Raw genomic sequence first — 11,887 nt, 5'->3', positions numbered from 1 at the left:
TTCACCCTGTCTCTTCCAGCTTCACAGACTGTGCCCCACTATTTTCATACATATCTGTTGACTTGGGGTTCAGAAAATTGGGATTTACACACCGTGATTAACTGTTGGCATTTCCTCCCCATTTCCAAGGCTGATTTCCACATGATTTCCAGGCTTGTCTCCCCAGTCTTTTTGTTTTGGTTTGGTTTTCCCCTTCTAGTACACCCCTGATGAACAGAGACACAGAACTGCAGGTTTCAAAGAGGAGAAGAAGCAAATTTGTTGTTGTTGGTAGGAGGGCATGAAGGGGAAGGTTCTTCACCTTCCCCAACAACTTGTGTAGATGGGAGGCTGCAGGGGGTGGGGGGGGGAAGCAATAGAAAAGGCAGTAGATGGGGGTACATGCCCCGCTCTGTACAATATAGAAGAATCTGATATAGATACTTTGTATAAAAGCCACTTGTCCTCATTTGTGTCCTCTTGCTGGCTGGCCGGGTGGGGGGGGGCACTGGGGGACAAAGAAGCTGGGGGTGGTGGGCCAGGACATAGGGACACCCCATGGTCCCCATCCTCTGGCTGTCCCCTTATGGGGTCACTTTGGATCCTTGGTGGGGGCATAGCAGAGCTCCAGTGGCCGGGACACCTTCCAGAACTTCTCATTCACCAGTTCCAGGGTCAGGGAGCCATTCAGTGTCTACAGAGAGGGTGGAAGAGAGAGAAGCAGGGTAAGAAAAAAGAAAATTGGAGAAGGTGGTAAAGGATATGAATAAGGTAGGAAGTTACCTAGGGAGGAAGAAAGAAAAAAGAGTAATAAAAGAGCTGGGGCAAGGCAAAGCAGGGGCACAGGGAGTGATGGGGGAGGAGACACAGATGGGAGATGTCCAGGGAGAGGAGGGTGGGCCAGTTAGAAGGTCGGGATCCATGGTTCTGTGTGGCCCCAGACCACCCTCCCCAGCACTCCCTCTTACAGTACTGCCCTCAGAGGCTCTCACCGTGAAGGCTCCGCCCCCAGGGGCGATGTAGATGGTGTACTGCTTTTCGCTGACACCTTCCAGACTGGGCAAGGCAGGCTCCTCAGGGCCGTCACCACCTCCGGCACCCCCACCCTCTCCACCACCCCCATCAGGTCCCCCGGCATCAGAGGCGCCCCCTCCAGGCCCTCCTGGCTCCCCAGCCTCTTGCTGCTGCCTCCGCTCTAGGGCAATGCGCAGGGCCAAGTACTTGGAAAGATGGTCCACTGTGGCATTCCCAGTTGTCTTCACATACCTGAAGTGGGAAAGAGGGTAGGTTTAGGGCACAGAAAACCTTAAATGGACAAGGGAAGTAGGGAACTTTCCAACAGGGCCTCTGGGTTAGGGTTTCTTGCTGGGTTTGGGTGAAGCCCACTTCTGATGGAAGTCTATGTGATCTCTGGTTTCTCAGAGGTCAGGGGAAAGACAGGGCTCTCACCTAGTCTGGCAGTATTCTCCCTTCTCCACGAGCAGGGGGTGGGGCCGGAACACGAGCTCAATTTCTCCACCTGGCTCCGGGGGACTGGGGGCCCCAGGAGGGCTTGGGGGGCCTAGGGTGCCCCCTCCTAAGGTCCCTCCCCGGTCACCAGAGTCTTCAGAACCGGCACCCCCACCAACCCCACCAGTGCCACCTCCCCCTGTCCCTACACTGCTCCCCCCTGCGCCCCCACCACGGGGTCGCTTGGGAGCAGGGCCTGGGGCAGAGTCAGGGGCGGAGTCTGAGCTCACATCCTCTCCATCCCCCTCTCCCTCCCCAGGCTCTCCTTCCCCCCCACTCATCGTGGTGGTCTGATCTGACCCGGGCATCGGCCGTCTCACACGCTGGGCCCTGTAGAAGCAAGTGGTTGAAGTTAGAAAGCACCAAGGATAAGGGGTTTAGACTTTAAACTTACGAGAGAACAAGAGATCAGGGAAATATTACTGATGACACCTAATATTTATGAAATACTAACTATATGCTTAAGCACACTGCTAAGTATTTTGCACTGATCGCCCACACAGTACAAATCCTAGAAGCAAGGAATTATATTCTCTTTATAGTTGAGGAAACGGAGGCTTAGAGAGGTTAAATAACTTGTCTGCGATCATAGCCCCTTGACTCTCCTCATGGACTCCCAAGAATCAGAAGCACAGGTTTGTAGAAATGTGGAATTTCAGGCCCAACTCCAGACCCACTGAATTAGAATTTGCATTTTTAACAAGACCCTTGGGTAATCTGGATTCTTACTGAAGACTGAGCAATGCTGGCCTAGAAGGTCATTTAATTCCCAGCAGTGTGAATCCAGAGTCTATGCTCGAAATCACTCCACTGCTCTAACTTCTAAAAAGTTAGAGGGTGAGCTGTTTTCTTCTTAAGGATAGCAGTGCCAGCTACTAAGAAGCTGCAATTTACGCCCCTGACTTCCAAGCTTTGACAATCATGCTGGGGCTAGCTATTAGGATGCTAAGGCTTAGAAACTGGCAGGCAGCAAAGAAAGCACCAGGAGTCTGACCCACGCATCTGTCCCACCAGCCCTGCTACTGCTTTTCTCCCGGCCCGAACCTGTGCATGGCCTGCATGCGCAGCCCCTCCTCGATGCTGGAGCTCAGTGCCTGCTGGTTGTGCAGGCGGCTGAGGCGGATGAGCACCCGGTCTTGGTGGGCCTCGTATTCCTCCCGGCTGGGGTAGATCTTAGAGATCAGGGCATCAAAGTTGGGGTCCGGCCGCAGAGACCGCTTGGATACCAGCTTCTTGCGGCAGGTAGGGCACTCCTTGTTCCTGGCATGGGAGAGAGGAGGCTCTGAACAGTCAGCTGCGGGGGCATTGAGGCCCCAACTCTGTACCCTTCATCCCATCTCAAACACATCCCTCCTGTTACCCGCTCCGAAGGGCCGTGACGATACAGTCTGAGCAGAATCGGTGGAGGCACTCCTTGGTGGTCATTGTATTCTTCAGCATGTCCAGGCAGATGGGGCACATGAGTTCTGAATGCAGTGACCGAGGGGAAACCGCAATCTCTGTGCCATCCATGATGGCTTCCTGGAGGCATCAGTGAGTGGAAACGATGGTGGGTTGGGGGGGAAAGGGGTTTTAGAAGTAAGTGGTCCATGGAATGGGAATTTTGAGAAATACAGTGAAATAGCAGAATCTGGGTACCCCATGTTGGCCACTTGAGGAAGATGGTAATTCTGAGAGAGAGGAGCTTTGACTTGGAGAGAATGGAAAACAGAAAGGATTAGTGTCCATGAACTAAAAGTAGGAGCTTCGCAACAGAAGGATCGGAGGTTTGGCGAGAGATGTGGGGGTGGGGGTGGCACAGATTTGGAATTTGGGGAGGGCTTTTTCTACAGAATTTCTTAAAGTGGGTCCAGGTTCAACCTATATCAGAATCCCCCAGGGTAAGTGCTTAAAACGCAGATTCTGGGGCCTCATCTCATTACTGTATCAGAACGTTGGTCGGTGGGGGACAGCCGAGAGGCTCCATTTTTAATAAACTTGGGGGGTGATTCTTACAGGCACTGACTTATGACATGGAGCTGAGGAACAGTGAAGGTAATTTCTGTCTGTTTACTATCTTTCAGATGAAGGAAGTCATACGTGCTTTATGTCTGTGGCACTAGCCGATGTGAGCATTAAATGAGGTAAACGTGAAGTGCTTGGAAAAGATTAAGATGATTCAAAGATAGGACCAAGGGGGTCTGTGACATGGGGCAGGGAAACGGAAAAGAGGCTGCGGGATGGGGTCTGTGGATTCAAAGGTTTGGGAAAGGGAGTAAGCTGTGAAGGGAGAGTCCCTGTCACCTGCGGGGTCCGGTGGAGCTCATACAGACTCAGTTCCCACGTTTTGCTGGCATTCTGGGCATTCGCCGGCGTCGTCATGGTGACCGGGCACAGACCCCCCACTAGGGCTCCGCCGCGGTGGAGGAGGAGGAGAGGTAGGCTGGGGGGGGGGAAGGGGGAAGGAGTGTTAGGGGGGCCGCCCTCGCGCAGACCCCGCCCCTCCGGTGACTCCCCCCACCCCCCTCCGCCCCGCGCCGCTCTGCCCCTCACCCGGCTCCAGCCGTCCGCGCCCCGGTTGCCGCAGCGCCTCTCCCAGGGCCCGGGCTCCCAGCCCCAAATCCCTCGGTCCGCAGCCGCGGCTCAGACAGCAGCTCCCGCCGCCGCCGCCGCCATGGCCCGGGCGCTGGGGCCCTACGTCACTTCCGCCTGTCCCTCAACTACACCCCCCACCCCCGTCAGCAGAGACGTCACCGCCACTCGGGGCTCGGGTGGGACGCGACGTGGGCGCCCAGGCACCCCGCCCTCGGGACACGCCCGCTTCGCGTATAGAGCCGGCGTCCCCGGAGTCCCGAGTTACGTGGGGACCCCGGTCTCAGTAGCCCGGCCGGCACCGTCGTGCTGCCAACCTTAGCCACCATTCTCTTCCCGAGGTCCCCACCCGAGGCATCCGCTCCGGAGGGCGGGGCCTGGGATCTCTTGAACCCCGGGAGGGGACAGAAGGTTGGAAAAGGGGCCACCTCCCCCACTCCGCGTCCCCTAGCGGCTCTGGGGAACAGCTGCCCCCCTCCCCACTTCTCTGTAACCCCAGCCCGGCATTCCCGGGAGGGTAGGGGGGAAGGCTGCAAAGGATCCTTGGCCGCTTCAGTCCTCCAGTCCTGTGAATGCAACTAAATCCGGATGAACCCGGGATTCCCCTTACCACCCTGGGGACTTGCTCCACCCTCCGCTTTGGCTCTCCCTAGACCCTCCGACCCGCTCTCCCCTCGAGGTTTGGGGGCGGCGGCTCGGGACGTCCAGACTCAACTCTCGGCCAGAGCCAGAGACTCGAGAATTGCGTTTGGACAATCAAGAGCCGCGGCCCGGGGCGGGGGAGGGAGGAGCACGGGAGGAACGGGGGAACGGAGACACCACGCGGAAGCAGGGACACAGACACAAGATGGGGCCCCTATAGGGGAGGGGGTGTGCGCGTGTGGGTGGGGGCACAAGGGGTAGAATGTCTGGAGTGGGAAGCGGGCAGGAGCCTCCTCCAGGACTTTGCAGTAAAGGAAGGGGACGGGGAGGAAAGAGAAGAGGAAGGGGCAGAGCGATCCCCATTGAGGGCAGGGGATGAGATACGGGGCGGGAGGGGGGGTGCGGGTGGTGGAAAGAGACCGTGGTGGGCGTCCTGTCTCCTTCAGCCTGAGCTGGGGTTCCCGGACTTGGGCTGCAGCTGCCAGGGGGGTAGCCTGTTTCTGGGACAAGGCAACAGTGGGTCCCCTCGCCCCCTCCCCCAGTTCCCCCCTACTTCCCTGTCCTCTCCTTCAGTCCGTGGCCAGTCCTTATGTGGGCTCCAGAGTCGATTAGCGCAGACCCCCTCCCCTTCCTCCTCCTCCTCCCAGCCCCCTCCCTTCTGCTCTCCTCCAGCCCCTTTCATCGGCTGGTCCATTCCCCTAATCCTGGCCCCCTCCCCTAATCCCCCCCACCCGACCCCAGGCCGGCTGCAGCTATTGTAAGGTGGAGAGAAAGGGGAGGGGGGACTCAGAGAAAGGAGAGGGGTGGGGGAGGGCCACCTGTTCCAAGACCCCTCCCAAGGCCAGACTGGACACCAGGATGGGCCATGAACAAATCACCCTTGGGGACCATAAGGACCCGAGGAACTGTGGGGAGGGGATTGGTGCTGCAGGACCAGTGGGAGGGGGTGGGGCAGAGACACCCTCCCTCTAAAAAGACTGAGTGTCAGGCATACACAGTGACACACACTCTCTCCTCTCACACCCGGCGGCGGGGGTTGCCCTGGGAGACCAGGCAGTGAAAGGGAACAATCCTTCGGGAAAGGGAAAGGAGGGGGAGGTGGGGAAGGGTCTGAGGGCTTAGACACAAGAAGAACCGGAGGTGGCAGGGAAGAGGATTTGGAATTTATTAGGGTCACAAGCACCCCTGCCTCCCATATTCAGCATTTCAGAGCCATACACTGCCACCCCTTTTGTAGCCTGGGAACTCAGAGTCCTCGTCAGCAGGAGGCCGGGTAGAGTGGTGGGGGAGTAAGCAGAGTCCAGGGTCCGTGAGGCAGTTACATGAAAAGACCTCCTGGGAGGGGCAGAAACATTTGGACAGATGCACAGGTGGAGACAAATGGGCTGGGGGGCGCCCACTTCGGTCCCATGCCTATGGGAACTTCTGCTGTTCCCTCAGTGGCTCCAGAATCCCTTTACTTGCTTTCTCTTATCATCTGGGTTCCACTACTCTTCCCTCTCCCTCCCCATGATGGCCTCATACCAGTGACTTCCACTGAGGCCCCTGTGATGTATCCACTGTCTTCAGATGCCAAGAATGCGACCACATCTGCCACATCTACAGGAATGGTGGGAAGAAGGCAGAATCCTACTCACTCTCATGGACCCAAAGTCCATCACCTCCCACCGGAACCCTTCCCCACCAACACACAAACTCCAACCACCAATCCTAATGATATCCTCTCAGATACCACAAATTTTGGGATCTCTTCATTCAGGCCCTTTCCCTAGGGCCTCCTCCTCATTCAGTGCTCACCCTCAGGATCCCCCATATGTCCCATCGGGATTATTCCAATCACCTGTAAGAAAATACTCGTAAGTGGGTGAAAGTTTTTTTTACAGATTTTTTTTTGTAGGCTGAGTCTATGACCCTTTTTTCTTTTGTCTTCATTCCTTGTACACTTATTAAATATCTACTATTTGCCAGGCCCTGTGCCCAGATTCTCTCTGAAGCCCAGAGATGTTGGGTATCTGGAACGATTCTGCCCTCTGTCCACAGCCTCCTACCTTGTCCAGCACTTTCTGTGGCACTTTCTGTGTCATGGGTGTTGTAATGAACCCTGGGAGGACAGAGTTACAGCGGATCCCATGTCTGTGGAAGGGAGAGTGGCTGCTGACTCTGGAGAGGATTGAGTACTGACCTGCCCCCCAGACCTCCCACACACCTCAGCAAATCCCTCTGTACCCCCAGGGATGTCTGACCAACCGTCCAAGCTCCCGAGCTGCAGTCTGGGTTAGCCCAATCACTCCGGCCTTGGATGCTGCGTAGTTTGTCTGTCCCATGTTCCCCACCTATAGGTGAGTCAGAGATTTGAGATGAGTCAAGAGTCCCAAGGAGGGGCTCTCCTCTCTATGCTAGTTGGCTGACCTCATCCCAACTCAATCTGACCTTCCCTACGATGCTACTGATGTTGATGATGGACCCATGGCAACCACTGGACACCAGGGCTTGGGCTGCAGCCTGAGTGACTAGAAAGATGCCCTGGTGAGGAAAGAGTAACAAGGCAGAAAGGATCAGCTGGAGTGAGAGTCTTCTTCCAGCTCCCTCCCCCAGGCTGGAGGAGCTAGAAGCCACAGGTTCAGAGGTCGCCACCTTGAGATTGACAGCTATGACTTTGTCCCAGTCATCCTCAGACATGCGGAGCAGAACCTCATCCCTGGTGATCCCCGCACAGGACACGACGACAGATGGCGGGCGAGAAAAGCAGGCCTATGGAAGGGGGTGATTACACACCAAAACCCAAGTACAGCCGGGGCATGGAGGCAACGTCGTCTCTTTAAAAGAGGGCGAGGTCCTGTCGCGTTCACCTGTACTTGTTCCAGCAGGCGCCTGACCGACCCGGCCTCAGACACGTCAGCCTGGAAGGCGGCGTGGGTAACGCCGGGCGCCACCTCCTCGCTCCCCTGCCCGCCCAACAGCCACACCGTCTCGCAGGCCGCCGCCCTGTCCAGGTCGCAAGCGGCCACAGTGGCCCCCTCTCTGGCCAGGCGCACACTGACGGCCCGGCCGATTCCGCTACCCGCGCCTGAGGTGGGAAAGAACACGCGGGAGGGGGAAAAGGGGAGTGGGCAGGGGTCAGAGGTCGACAGGGCGCAAAGTTAGTAAAATTTGGGCCGGGGGCCAGAGGTCACAGCGACTGTAGACGCGGAGGGGGCGCCCCGACAACACTCAAGCACCCCAACCCGCCTAGGAGGGCATTCCCCTCAACCTGTGACCAGGGCCAGCGCGGAGCGGAGCCTGAGCTTAGACGCCATGTCCGGCGGCGGGTGGGCGGGCACCCAGTACGGAGCCAATCCTAGCGCAGAGGGGGCGTGGCAAGAGCAAAGACGCGCCAATCTAAGCCAGGCCGGCGTTGGGCCATCTGTGGCCACCAGCGCAGGCTGACCTCCCACCGCGGGGGCGTGGCCAGCCGCCGCCACTTGGGGGCCTGGGGAATGGGGAGATGAGGGGCCCTTATTCCAAAAAAGACAAAAGACCGCGTGTGGGGCGGAAGATCCGAGGACTTTATTTCCGGTCACCACCCCTACCTCTTGATTCAAACAGTGATATCAAAAGAATAGGAAAAAAAAAAAATCGGGCCAGGAGATTAGCAACCCACCTACCCCCTCAATCACTCCCAAATCAGGACACACGATTGATGTTTAACTGATGTACATCCCCGGCTCTTCCTGCTACCTGCTCTGTCCAGGGCTCTGGTCTTCCCTGAAGCTTCCACCAACAGGTGGGAGGGGGAGGCAGACCTTGGAAGAAGACTGTGTGTAGTAGCTTGGTCCTCTGAAAACAGGTTGGGTAGGGCACACGGCATAGGCTGTCATCACCCGCTCTCTTTTCCAGCCTTCTTCATGGCCCCATTTAGCCCCCAAACCCAACAACATGGTCAGCACATGACTTACACTATGGTCCCTCTGACTTCTCACTCTCACTTCTGCAGCTCCTGTAACACTGCAAAATCCTGATGGCCCTAATGCCAAAGTCACCACTTCTCTAGGATACAATTTCCTTTGCCAGATGTCCCTGGTGAGGGCCCCCAACCTCCACAGACCCCTGACCTGGAGGACTTAGAGGCTAGAGGTTTGGGACTGGGGTGGGGACAGTTTACCCCACCTCTCACTCGAGGTGGGCTATCAGCACCATCATGGCAACTCCTCCCAGCAGCCCCAGCACCTCCAGAAGTGACTGCAATGGTGACGCCTCCCTCAACAGCTCAGGCAACACGGACACTGTTGCTACGTAGATAAAGCCACCTGCAGTGAATGGCAGAATCCAGCCAGGACCTGCACCACCAGCAACTTCACTGCCCACTGCCCCTCCTTCAGTTAGGAGGGCACAGGCTGTGCCTGCCAGCGCCCCTATTGCCGTCAGTAGTTGTAGACGCATCGCCTGGTGGGCAGAAAAGACAGAAAGGTACTCAGCAGCATCTAAAGATGATCAGCAGTTAGTCATGTTTGGTGGGGTATAGGTACATATGGGCAGGGTGCATGTCTTAGAGAACTAAAGACTGAGGCAAAAAGAGAAGGATCTAGAATAGACACTTCTGAAAAATCTTAAAATATCAAAGAGGTCCTACCTACAGACAGACTCTGAGTGAACAGGTCAAGGTGAAAGACCCTCATAAACCACTGAGATGGTTTGTAGACCACAACTGAAGAGAGAATTTCTTCCCCCTCATTTCTGGAGGATTTGTTGTTCCTCACAGTACAGCTTGTTTGGAACTAATGAGAGTTGATCGTGGATTCTGGGTGGGTGAGCAGGAGATAAAGAGTTTGAGGCAATCATGTCTGATGCACAAATCACCAACCTGCTTTTTGCTGCACCCAGACTGGACCAGGATGGCAAAGTCCCCGACTTCATGGGGCACTTCGTGTAGCAGGACGGTCATTGTAGTTAGGATCCCAAGCCCCCGACCTCCTCTAAATGAAGCACCAATGGCCAGACCATCTGTGAAGTTGTGTGCCAGGTCAGCAGCCAGATTCAGGTACCCTGATACACGCAGGTCTTGTACAAGCGGAAAGGAAGACAAAATAATTAGAGATATCTATCACTCCTAATTCTAGCCCTGGTCAGCCATTATCACATCTCCCTCCAGAGATCACTTCACCACCCAGCCCCTTCACGTTTCCCGGACACCTACCATTACTCACAATGCACATTCCACGTGAAACATAATATTCCTGGCCCAAGTTTATCAATAACTCTGTCCCTCACCTGAACCTGTTTTTTCTTCTCCAGAATTCTGAGGTCTCACTGGCCCATCTTTGAGCCCTGTGCTCCCTCCTCTCCTCTTCCGAGACCCAGCTGCTTCCTTTTCTTCTTCCTCTGAACTCTGTTTCTCCTTTGAAGGACACTCTGCGGGAAGGAGTTGGTAAAAGTGGAGAACAGAGACCTCCAAAAATGTACTCAAAAGGGAAGTTCCCTCCTACCTAAGAGCCATAGAATAAGGGGATTCTAAGGCAGGCAAAATGCTTTTTAAGGAAAGGGACTTACCCTGTTTTCCATGCCCATGACTTCCCTGTGTGTGACCATGAGCATGTCCATGACTGTGTCCATGTCCTCCTTTCACATGTCTCACAAATTTCTCCACCACAAGAAAGGCAACAATTCCACTGAGGACCCACAGTCCCACAGACAGAATGGGGCCCTGGCCTGGAAACAGAGGCATTGAGACATTAAGGGAGATGTGGATTCCAGACTCCTCTCCCCCAAGTGCAGGAGGAGAAGAGGGAGGGAAAGACCTTCCCCAACATCCCAACACATCTTCATCCACTCCTTCCTCACCACTGTGAGAGTGTCCATGTCCAGGCTGCTCCAGAGGGTGGTGAGAATGAGGTTCTAGAGAAAGGGAGAGGAGATGTCAAATGAGAGAATACCCTGGCCAAGTGGCATGCCTTTGGGGGAATATTGGATAGTAAGAGATGAAAAAAGGGCAAAGAACCCTTCTGCCTAAAGAATAAAATATTAAGATTTACAATAGTGGCCCAAAATAACTTACCCAGTGCATGAGGGATGAGGTGCAGAAAGGCATCTCCTAAGAGCCCACCTGAAGCAAAACTGAGCAAGATCTGGAGCAGAGAGCGGTGCCGGGGGGAGTTTGATTCCACAGGGATAAGGAAGAGGACAAAAAATGGAGCTGCAGAGATCAGAACGGTGGCCCCCAGTGCCTGGTGAGGGAAAGAGTCAGGGGTCAAGCGGTGCGGGGTTTCCCAAAAATCCAGAACCGGCCCCTCTCTCCCCCATCCCCTGGGGACTCACATAGGCCCAGAGAGTGACAGTGTCCATGTCCTGCTCGATGCCTGGAGCCCCAGACTCCCCATGGCCTCCATGGCTGTGCTCATGGTCATGTCCATGTCCTCTGTGGTAGAGGCTCTCATGTGATTGGCCATGGCTATGGCTATGGTGCAAATCCTCATGTGAATGTCCATGTTCGTGACCGTGGGTATGCCCGTGCCAGATGCTCTCGTGAGTGTGGCCATGGCCATGGGCATGACTGTGTCCATGGTGGAAATCCTCATGTGAGCGCCTGTGGCTGTGGCCATGGAAGTCCTCGTGCAGGTCTTCGTGCAGGTCGCCATGACCCCCGTGTCCGGCCACTAGCAGCCCTAAGGCCGCCCAGGTCAGCAGTCCCACGGCCACCCAGTGGGGGGCCCCCTGGCCTCTGGCCATCACGCTGACCAGAGGGACAGAGACAGTGACTCCACTTGACCCTCAACTCTACACCTATGAGGTGTCAGTTTTACTCCGTTCGTGCCTTCCGTCCACTTCTAGGGGCCGCTACCACATTCCGCTGTTCCCACCCACATTGTTCCCAAGACTCGGTCTCTTTATCTCAACCCCCCTCCCGGATATAGGGCCCCCGGGACACCGCTCTAGGCTTTGATTCTCTACTTTACGGACTCTCTGGGCCCTAGTCTCTATGATCCACTAGGTAGTGGAAAAGGTCTGGAAAGGACGGTAGGGTAAAGCAGGGAATTCTCTCTCACCGGCTTCGGGATCCTCTCCTTTCCCGGTTTGCTCGGACGTGGCAGTCCCGCCTCTGGCTCCCGCGAGAACAGGAAGTTCCGTCCCACCTCGGTCCCAATACCTTTACCAATATGGCGGCACTCGGGTGGCGGCCTAGCCGCCTGCTCTGGCGCGCATGCGCGGGCGT

The 11,887-nt window shown here is 55.9% G+C and overlaps 3 protein-coding genes across 3 annotated transcripts; all 3 read right to left on the bottom strand.

Annotated features, from left to right (window-relative positions):
• Positions 1-234: 234 nt before the first annotated feature.
• On the bottom strand, positions 235-4,761 carry LOC116863086 (E3 ubiquitin-protein ligase RING1). Its single transcript, XM_032850586.1, has 7 exons — positions 4,021-4,761; positions 3,772-3,910; positions 2,849-3,009; positions 2,533-2,748; positions 1,429-1,818; positions 972-1,245; positions 235-673 (listed from the first exon to the last, which is right to left on the bottom strand). Exons 2-7 carry the CDS (start codon positions 3,847-3,849, stop codon positions 572-574), a joined length of 1,221 nt encoding a protein of 406 aa, XP_032706477.1. The 5' UTR covers positions 3,850-3,910; positions 4,021-4,761; the 3' UTR covers positions 235-571.
• A 1,081-nt stretch (positions 4,762-5,842) lies between these two features.
• Positions 5,843-8,060, bottom strand: LOC116863089 (estradiol 17-beta-dehydrogenase 8). Its single transcript, XM_032850591.1, has 9 exons — positions 7,952-8,060; positions 7,551-7,768; positions 7,336-7,452; positions 7,132-7,224; positions 6,949-7,034; positions 6,750-6,834; positions 6,499-6,541; positions 6,226-6,300; positions 5,843-6,036 (listed from the first exon to the last, which is right to left on the bottom strand). Exons 1-9 carry the CDS (start codon positions 7,995-7,997, stop codon positions 6,020-6,022), a joined length of 780 nt encoding a protein of 259 aa, XP_032706482.1. The 5' UTR covers positions 7,998-8,060; the 3' UTR covers positions 5,843-6,019.
• Positions 8,061-8,223: 163 nt separating this feature from the next.
• On the bottom strand, positions 8,224-11,831 carry LOC116863088 (zinc transporter SLC39A7). Its single transcript, XM_032850590.1, has 8 exons — positions 11,721-11,831; positions 10,993-11,407; positions 10,733-10,901; positions 10,519-10,572; positions 10,228-10,386; positions 9,949-10,089; positions 9,542-9,738; positions 8,224-9,123 (listed from the first exon to the last, which is right to left on the bottom strand). Exons 2-8 carry the CDS (start codon positions 11,401-11,403, stop codon positions 8,851-8,853), a joined length of 1,404 nt encoding a protein of 467 aa, XP_032706481.1. The 5' UTR covers positions 11,404-11,407; positions 11,721-11,831; the 3' UTR covers positions 8,224-8,850.
• Between the last annotated feature and the right edge of the window lie 56 nt (positions 11,832-11,887).

The sequence above is a fragment of the Lontra canadensis genome, unplaced genomic scaffold (assembly GCF_010015895.1).
Source record: "Lontra canadensis isolate GAN:19392208 unplaced genomic scaffold, GSC_riverotter_1.0 scaffold517, whole genome shotgun sequence".
In the NCBI taxonomy this organism is placed as follows: Eukaryota; Metazoa; Chordata; class Mammalia; order Carnivora; family Mustelidae; genus Lontra; species Lontra canadensis.
The sequence above is the reverse complement of the archived record's forward strand: the minus strand, read 5'-3'. Positions and strand labels throughout refer to the sequence as shown.

What these genes read in the sequence shown, in the direction of transcription:
- LOC116863088 (XM_032850590.1), bottom strand. Translation starts at nt 11,403, where the DNA reads ATGGCCAGAGGCCAGGGGGCCCCCCACTGGGTGGCCGTGGGACTGCTG. An exon ending in TCATGGGCATGGAAAACAGG is followed by an intron (nt 10,090 to 10,227) that starts GTAAGTCCCTTT and finishes TCCTTCCCGCAG; the next exon opens with AGTGTCCTTCAAAGGAGAAA. An exon ending in CTGGGTGCAGCAAAAAGCAG is followed by an intron (nt 9,124 to 9,541) that starts GTTGGTGATTTG and finishes TCTGCCCACCAG; the next exon opens with GCGATGCGTCTACAACTACT.
- LOC116863086 (XM_032850586.1), bottom strand. Translation starts at nt 3,849, where the DNA reads ATGACGACGCCGGCGAATGCCCAGAATGCCAGCAAAACGTGGGAACTG. An exon ending in AGCTCCACCGGACCCCGCAG is followed by an intron (nt 3,010 to 3,771) that starts GTGACAGGGACT and finishes TGATGCCTCCAG; the next exon opens with GAAGCCATCATGGATGGCAC. An exon ending in GGAGAATACTGCCAGACTAG is followed by an intron (nt 1,246 to 1,428) that starts GTGAGAGCCCTG and finishes TTCCCACTTCAG; the next exon opens with GTATGTGAAGACAACTGGGA.
- LOC116863089 (XM_032850591.1), bottom strand. Translation starts at nt 7,997, where the DNA reads ATGGCGTCTAAGCTCAGGCTCCGCTCCGCGCTGGCCCTGGTCACAG. An exon ending in CGCGCTGGCCCTGGTCACAG is followed by an intron (nt 7,769 to 7,951) that starts GTTGAGGGGAAT and finishes TTCCCACCTCAG; the next exon opens with GCGCGGGTAGCGGAATCGGC. An exon ending in ACATATGGGGGATCCTGAGG is followed by an intron (nt 6,301 to 6,498) that starts GTGAGCACTGAA and finishes CCATTCCTGTAG; the next exon opens with ATGTGGCAGATGTGGTCGCA.